Source organism: Helianthus annuus, chromosome 14 (genome assembly GCF_002127325.2).
Source record: "Helianthus annuus cultivar XRQ/B chromosome 14, HanXRQr2.0-SUNRISE, whole genome shotgun sequence".
Classification (NCBI taxonomy): Eukaryota; Viridiplantae; Streptophyta; class Magnoliopsida; order Asterales; family Asteraceae; genus Helianthus; species Helianthus annuus.
The window spans coordinates 148,329,380-148,337,916 of record NC_035446.2 but is presented as its reverse complement, the minus strand read 5'-3'; the positions used below and the strand labels follow the sequence as shown (position 1 = coordinate 148,337,916).

Here is an 8,537-nt window from a genome sequence, read left to right as displayed (position 1 = left end):
TAACTTACTATACAACTATCTCATTGGATTATCAATGAATCATATACAAATACTTTATGCGGTTCAGGTTCTATAGAAAAAAGAGATATAGATTGGATTAAGGTATAGATTAGAAAACGTCGCCCCATGATCTGCTACACGTGATCCATTAGACTGTAAACCCAGAGTGGCCCATGTATATGTTAGGCGGCCCATTTCTTGTAGTCCAATAATTACCTATAAATAGTCCAATATAATTTACCCCTAATCTAGGTGTTTGGCCCATATAAAAGTGATGTAAGTTTACGGACTTTTTTTTTAATTTTAACCTCTAAACAGTGAAAATAAACAGTCAAAAATCAAACCCAAGCAACTTTTGTAACAAATACCGATTTACAAAAGTAACTACATTTTCATTTTACAAATTCAGAACATTGTATGTAATATACATTTTACAGAACACTAGCTTCATAAACTACTTTTTATTTTTTTGTTTATAATCCAGAAGATTACATCCAATGACTTCAAAATTCTTATGATTAGTTTCCTAACAGTATCCCTTAAAACTTTTTAATATAGATTGTTAGAAATTGTCTATATGAAGAAAAAAAAAAAAAACTATATTTTCTTCTGATTTTTCATTCATTCTTCATCTACAGAAAAATCAGGTTCTGCTGGCTTCTGTAATGAACTAACACTAGATGTTTTCGACCCGGACAACAAGTTCCCAGACCTCCTTGTACTTTTACTCGAACCATGACCATGAACGAACCCGGTCTTGGGTCCAACCATTTCACCGATATGCATCGTGGGTTTAGCTTCCCCCGCGTAATCAACGCTCGCAAAACTCTCTCGAGCCCGAAGTTCACTAGCGCTTTTTCTCCGTTTATACCTCATCCATGCCGCTTGCACAAAACAAGCGGCCCATGTCCGCCACTGGTGGCTGTAAAACCGGAACTTATGCCTGAGTTGTTTACTATGCAATCTTCGATATTGTGACGCCACGAATTTCAGATCCTCTGCTATCAGCGCAAAAGCTTCGACTTCGGAAATTGCTTTCACTGTTCGGGTAGACGATGGGATCACGACACCTGTTCGTGGGTCCAGGGCCCACGTCAGCAGCTCCTCCCCGCAAAAGTCACCTGGACCGATCCGGATTGTGTTGAAAAACCCAGTCCGGCCTCCGTTTGTGGTGTACGAGTCGAGGTTTCCTCGAATTATAAATAACATTTCGTTCACCGGATCACCCTCCCGAACCAAACACGTGCCTTGTGTACACAAGGACGGTTTTAGCCGCTCACAGATTGCATCGAGCATCTTTTCATCCATTTGATCAAACAACGGAACCTGGATCATCAACCAGTCAGTCTGTGATTCTCAATATTGAACAATGATAGATTTTTAAATTATAATGTTTATTTGCGAAGAAAAAACTTACTCGTCGAACTAGATCATAGCAAAGGTGTCGTTTAATATCTCGTCGAAGGTCTAAAGGAAGACCTTTGAGAAGAGACTCTTCGTCAACCCCTCGAGTCGCTACCCATTTGTACTGATCGTATCTCCGAACAGATTCCCGGAGCTCTGGTGGCAGCTGCCGGTGGCGCATCCACTGTTCAGTATCGGTTCTCCGGATCCTCCATTCTTCTAACCGAACAGTTGTTGATTGAAGATAAGTCTAATTCAATTTCAAACCGTTAGTTAGTTAGTTAGTTAGTTAGTTAGTTAGTTAGTTAGTTAGTTAGTTAGTTAGTTAGTTAGTTAGTTAGTTAGTTAGTTAGTTAGTTATCACATAACAGATGCCCGGATCATGAAATCTAGTAACTCACACTACGTTTACCTGCATATTTCCGATCAACAACGCGAAGAGAACTAGCCCCACAGTGGCTATTATGATCGCAAAAATGATTTCTCCAACATAAGTACTCGTCGCCAAGTTTTGTCCTAAAGAACTACATGTATTTAAGGTACAAAAGCATCGGTAAATTTTACAAGTTAACCGTTTTTGTTGGATAATTCAAAGTTCAAACACAATTAAACAGAAAGTCACCTGAGATTCTTCAACCCAAACCAAAGACAATAGAAGTACTTGTTAAAGAACAAAGCCGAAGTAACATCCGATGTCACAGCTTCGCCGTAGATCCCAAACTTGTAAAGCCCGCTTGTCGGAAAACATTTTTCCGAGACGTTACTTGAATTGAACCAAGATTCTCTGTTAGGATCATGAAACCTTTCACAGTCAAAGAATCTATCCTCACAACTTTTATCCTCAATAAGGCATACGCTTCTCCAGCAGGCTTCTTGTCGCTCTATAGACAGAACATACCAACAAGCTCCTAAGACCTGCATCAACAACAATGTTACGACATTAATTTCTGTTTGGAATTATGTTTTGTTAGTTAAGGTTGTTTAAAGGATTACAATCGTACATGGCTTGCTAACATGTATAGCATCAGATTATAAGCAGCTCCAGCCCATGCGGTTTCGGTTACAAGGCCTGTAGCCTCGACTATTTGTGATGTTAGAGGGAATATCAGATAGAGTCTCGGAAGGTATTGAAAGATTATAATGAACCGAAGAACGTTTTTCGTGTTAGCCATCGTTGAACCACTTAAGCTCGGTATAATCAGCCAGATTAGCATCTGCATAGCCACAAAAACAACAATTAGAAGTTGCATAATATTTATGTTATTAGAAGTAACTATAAATATTAAACATATATATATACACACACACACACACACACACCTGAGGAAGAGGTAGGGCTGCAACGAGGTCGATCCAGAAACCACCTTGGATGTACTTTTTGGCAATTTTGTGAGAGTCTATAACGAGTTCGCCTCTTCCGAAAACACGGGAAGAGGGTGCCACATAGGATGTATGAAACCTGATGTAAATCTGAATCATGTAAAAAACATCGGCTATTGATCTCACGATGGTGAGACTGATCTCAAGGGGGACACTGATATGGATGCAAACGTTTTTGGTTCGAACAGATGGCAAGTAAAAGAACAAAGGGTCTACAAATAAAGAAACTAAACATGCAATCAAGAAAATGTTGTTCCATTTTCGAATTGTTCGCCCTCGAGGATCCAAGATTTTCTTCCGAACCCTCTCGTAATCTTCGGAGAAAACTCGAGAGAGAACTTTCGACTTTAACGAATGATGGCTTTCCTCGATTCTTTGTTCGGGTACTTGTTTGCCATCGAGGTTATATTTGACTTTAAATAAGTTGTCTTTGTTCATAGAGGGAAGTTTTATCATTCCAGTATCATCTTTAAATCTACATAATTCATCAAAGGTAATAATATTAATATTAATGTTCTGCAAAAAATGTAAACAAGAATTTGACCAAGTCAAAACAGCTATGCATTAAACCAATTCAATAACTTGTGTCACAATTAAGCATAAACTTGAAACATAAACCAATAATTAAGCAACTCAAAACAGAAAAAATGAACAATTTTAAACAGAATTATACCTTACAGATCTTGAATTGCCAGATAACATGATGATACAGCAAAAAGATTGAATCTTTACACTGAATTTCAATTAAAGACCTTCAATCTATTATTGTAAGAACAAACAAGAAGAGGGTTTAGGGTTATTGAACAAGAAAACTGAGAAAAAAAACATGAAAACTGACCAGATGAGTTGCAGGCCAAAGAATACCCATAAATGGTGTTGCTTGAAAGACTATCAAGAATCATGTGAAGTTAGTGAATATAACAAAATTTTGAATTTAATCAACTATAATACGAAAATTTTTAAGTGGTGCCCTTTCTTTTAAACCAGGAAGTCCAGGTCAAACATGTGAGTTGTGACCGGTTCTTTGAAAAGGAAACCCAAAATTTTATATTTATATATTTTCTTGTCAATACTAACCTCAACTAAAGTTATAACAGAGCCATATTGCCCGGTCAAAACGTAAAATTTATCAAAATAATGTTAAAAATACTGACAGAACATGAGATGCAAAGAGAAAGACATGTGAAAAATGGAACTTTTATATATTAAAGTTGAAAGCTAAGGTGTAGTGATACTAATATATGGTGTGTGTTATATACCCGTGATTTGGAACACTAAAATTCAATTAGTATGCACGAGACACATTTGATTGAGTATCTCGGTGTGAAGTTATTGGAGCATTTTATCGAACAGATTGTGTGCAAAAAAAAAAAAAAAAAAAAACCGGAGCATAGGATGCCAATTGGAGTGTGTGTGAAATCGCTGAAGGGGATTTGGGGTGATGATGGGATGTCATACCTAAAGTAAAAGAAAACATGAGCTGTAAAATATTTCATCAATCGTCGATGACATTTGCTCATGAAATTATATTCTAGAAAACTGTTTTATCGTACTGGCGTTTTAGAAAAAATATAGTAAATCAGATTAAGTGTAAAGTTTTAGACTAGAAGGTATGGTTTGGATGGGCTTGGAGGGGATGAGCCGCCACACAGGCGCTACGTAGGAGTGGCTTGGAGGGGATGGACCTAGGGGGGTGGGGGATGAACCCCTTTATGTATATATACGTATGTATGTATAGGTATATGTGAGAGGAAAAGGAAAAGGGAGGCACGGCGGACCCGGCTGTGGGTCGCCGCTTGTGCTGAGCCGAGCCCCAGGGGGGCGGTGTGGGGGTCCGGCGCCGGGCCTAGCCGGGCATCAGCCGGCCCCCATACCTTCCAGTCTTAGAAACAAGCCTCAAATACTGAGCGAGCTAACTGTGTCGTCCAATTTAAATTAGCGGAGAGAGACGATGACAATGTTGAGTCTCAAGTTTTCATGTCTTTAAAAATACACACATTTCATGACATGGTAATTTTTTTTTTTATAAATAACAATATTGTGACCGATGAGGTGAAAATCATATTGCATGAACAATGACATTGAGAGCAAGAGACGATCGACTTAGGATAACAGCATGAGACATTGAGGCGATGAGTAGACTGTCGTTTAGCGGTTTAGGGTTTAATTTTTAGATTTGGTGTTATTTTATTGGCATGATTAAGCTAGTCAGTATATATATTTAGTTACAAATTTGTATATAGTGGACCAAAATCTAGTAGAGTGGTATATATAAAACTATAAATTTATTTATATTTATGTAAATATGTATATGTGTGTATATATGTATATATATGCTAATTAAAAATAATAATTCAAGCCGAACGGACCTTTGCTCATGCTTGGCTCGTTTACAAACCAAATCGAGTAGAGTGGCTCATTTACAACCGAGCCTCGAATCGAACGAGCATTTTCCTAGCGAGTGGCGACCAGTTTAGACGACCCAACGCGTAGAGAAGATCCATGTTAATAACGGGAATCTACAGTAGCAGCCGAGCAGGTTACTCTTTTGCTACAAGAGCGTTGCATACAATAAGGGTTCATCATCATCATACTCAGTAAATCTCACCAATAGCAAAGCAAAAGTAGGGTTTGAGGAGGGTAAGATGTAGACAACCTTACCTCTACCACATAGGAATAAAAAGGCTCCTTCCAGTGAGACCCCCGACTCAAAATAAGAGTTAACTGTAAATAATATTGTTTTCCGCCTCAGAAAAGGTTAAATTATTTCACAAATCACAATAACATTTGACATAGCATCCTACTATTTTGAGTAATAATTACAAGAAATGGAATGGTATGACATCACTTGATCAAAGATAATCATACTTGTGGGTGTGGGATCGGGAAACAACACGGGAGGTGAAGTGAAGGGGACCCCCGACGGAGAACACCCCCTTCTCCGGTCCTAACTTCGGTGCAATCGGGGGATTCTCCCCGTCTATCCCGAACGTTGGAGTTTCAAAGTTTGAATTTTTTGTCCGTTGAATAACGGCAATTTGATTAAAAAAATATTCAATGATTTTTTATTTTAAACACTATATAAACCTCATTTTATACCCAAAAAATCACCACACTCTCCATCCTTTATGTATTCTTCTCTCATTCATCTATATCTTTTAAAAAACTCACCACACTCGCCATCTTTTATATATTCTTCTCTTCTTCATCTATATCTTTTAAAAAATGGTCGCCACAAGTTCTTCATCAGATGAGGAAAATGTTGGATTTAATCGACTATATTTGGAATAACTTCCACGTGGACGGTGGATCCCATTGATGACGTGTAGTTGTATTCGTTGGTTTAGGCAAAATTTATTTTATGATTTTAGTATGTAATTTTTTTATTTTTATTTTTCTAGAATTTTTTTCAAATTTTATTTTCTTAAAAATATTCTTATTTATTATAAATAAAATGCATTAACCGAAGAAAAAATGTGTTTAAAAGTAAAATATATTAAATAAAAAATATTAAAAATGAAATGGGGAAGAAAGTAGCCACACCTCACTCTTGAAGAAAATTGGTGAGATGAAAGGAAGGGTGTTGTGATGCCTTTATGGACTTGAGGGAAAAGGGAATCACACCCCATAGTTTAAATGATATGATAGGGATAATTATGAAGTTAGTAGCAACAACAACAATATAAATGAACAATCAAAGTGTAAAACTTGAGTAGAAATTCATAAAGTTCAACATAAACTTGAATCAAAGTTTGGCTTGTGGGTGTGGGATGGGAAACAACGTGGGGAGGTGACGTGGAGAGGGACCCTGACGGGGAACAAACACCCCCCCCCCCTCTCGTGACCAAATTCGGTGCAATCGGGACCCCCTCCCCTGGTCCCAACTTTGGTGTAATCGGGGAATTCTTTATGTCCATCCCGATCGTTTGAGTTTCTAAGTTTGAATTTTTTTTGTCCGTTCAATAACGGCTATTTAAAAAAATAAAATTCAATTATTTTATATTTTAAACACCATATAAACCTCATTTTATACACCAAAAATCACCACACTCTCAATCTTTTATATATTCTTCTCTCATTCATCTATATCTTTTAAAAAACCAACCACACTCTTCATTTTTTATATATTCTTCTCTTCTTCATCTAAATCTTATAAAAATACTCACCATGAGTTCTTCTTAGGAAAATGTTGGATTTAATCGATTATATTTGGAATAACTTCCGTGTGGATCCCGTTGATGACGAGTAGTGGTGTTCGTAGGTTTAGGCAAAATTTATTTTTATGATTTTAGTATGTAATTTGTCTTTTTTAATTGTAATTTTCTAGAATTTTTATTCAACTTTTAATTTTCTTAAAAATGAGTTATTAGAAATAAAATACATTAAACGAATAAAAATGTGTTTAAAATAAAAAAACATTAATTAAAGAAATATAAAAAAATGGAAGGGGGAATTACACCTCACTCTTTGGGGAAATTGATGATGTGGGATGAAGGGTGATGTGACGTCTATGTGGACTTAGGTGAAGGGGAAACCAAACCTCATAGTCTTACATCCAACTAAAATTTATTTGTGCAGCTAGCCAACCGCCTCAAAACCGAGTCAACGTGAACAGCCACCCAAGCTTCCTGTATTACAACCGCGAATAGTATGAAGATGACAATGTCTACGCGGCACAGATAGAAAAGTCCGCGCATATTATTTTTAGAAAAACAAACACCACCTAAGTGGAACACGCTCCCTCATCCTAGTTAAACCCAATGACGGACCCGGAAATTATTTACTGAGGGTGCAGATGAGGTGTTCAACCATATTTTCAAGGGGTGCGGTCGGGTTTTTTTTTTTTTTTCCTAAAATATAGACTAATTTTCTTTTCAAGGGGTGCGGCCGCTCACCTTGGCCAAAGGTAGGGGTGCAAACGAGCCGAGCGGCTCGCGAGCTACTCGAGATCGGCTCGAGAAAAAGCTTGAAATGAGCCGAGCCTTATCGAGCCCGAGCCGAGCTTGAGACTCAAAACAAAGCTTGTTTGTTTATCGAGCCCGAGCTCGAGCCTCACATGTGAAGCTCGTTAGGCTCGTCGAGCCTTAGTGTAAACGAGCCGAGTCAAGCCGAGCTTATTTAAACTTGTTTACAAGCCAACCTCGAACCTAAAAATAAGCTTATTTAGTAAACAAGCCCGAGCCCGAGCTTTACTTATCGAGCTCGCAAGCCTAAAAAGTCTATTATTTATATTATTTTTATTTAATATACTAATTAATAGACAATAAACGAGCCGAGCCCGAGCCGAGCTCGAGCTTTGAAAACAAAGCTCGAATTGAGCCGAGCTCGAGCCCGAACTCTCATAAGGTAATCGAGCTCGAGCTCGAGCTAGAGCTTGGCTGGGCTCGGGCTCAGCTCAGCTCGTTTGCACCCCTAGCCAAAGGGTAGGTCCACCCCTGGTTAAACCCCCTAATTCACCTAAATTTGTCGTTCACAAATCGAAGCAATTAGACAGAAGAAAAAAACAAAAAAAACAAAAGAGTGTGCAATGAAAGATTCTGGTCACTTATTCTCAAGGAAAACCTTCATAAAGTTACTAAGGACTTGCTTTAGATTTAAAATGTTATTAAATAGATTTAAGATTATCATTTGAAAAAAAAAAAGATACAGCAAGCAATTACTTATGTGATTTAATATAGTATATACTAGAAAATGGACCCGCGTACGTTGCGCCGCGGGCCATGAAATTGACTCGAAGTATATTGATCTATCAA

General features: G+C 37.7%; 1 protein-coding gene across 1 annotated transcript; it reads right to left on the bottom strand.

Annotated features, from left to right (window-relative positions):
• Nucleotides 1–371: 371 nt before the first annotated feature.
• LOC110904285 (protein CNGC15b) lies at nucleotides 372–4,167 on the bottom strand. The gene is made up of 8 exons (XM_022150126.2): nucleotides 3,623–4,167; nucleotides 3,458–3,543; nucleotides 2,725–3,259; nucleotides 2,406–2,618; nucleotides 2,027–2,319; nucleotides 1,817–1,928; nucleotides 1,418–1,654; nucleotides 372–1,326 (listed from the first exon to the last, which is right to left on the bottom strand). Exons 2-8 carry the CDS (start codon nucleotides 3,484–3,486, stop codon nucleotides 622–624), a joined length of 2,124 nt encoding a protein of 707 aa, XP_022005818.1. The 5' UTR covers nucleotides 3,487–3,543; nucleotides 3,623–4,167; the 3' UTR covers nucleotides 372–621.
• Nucleotides 4,168–8,537: the final 4,370 nt, after the last annotated feature.

What these genes read in the sequence shown, in the direction of transcription:
- LOC110904285 (XM_022150126.2), bottom strand. Translation starts at nt 3,486, where the DNA reads ATGTTATCTGGCAATTCAAGATCTGTAAG. An exon ending in GGCAATTCAAGATCTGTAAG is followed by an intron (nt 3,260 to 3,457) that starts GTATAATTCTGT and finishes TGAATTATGTAG; the next exon opens with ATTTAAAGATGATACTGGAA. An exon ending in GCTATGATCTAGTTCGACGA is followed by an intron (nt 1,327 to 1,417) that starts GTAAGTTTTTTC and finishes TTGATGATCCAG; the next exon opens with GTTCCGTTGTTTGATCAAAT.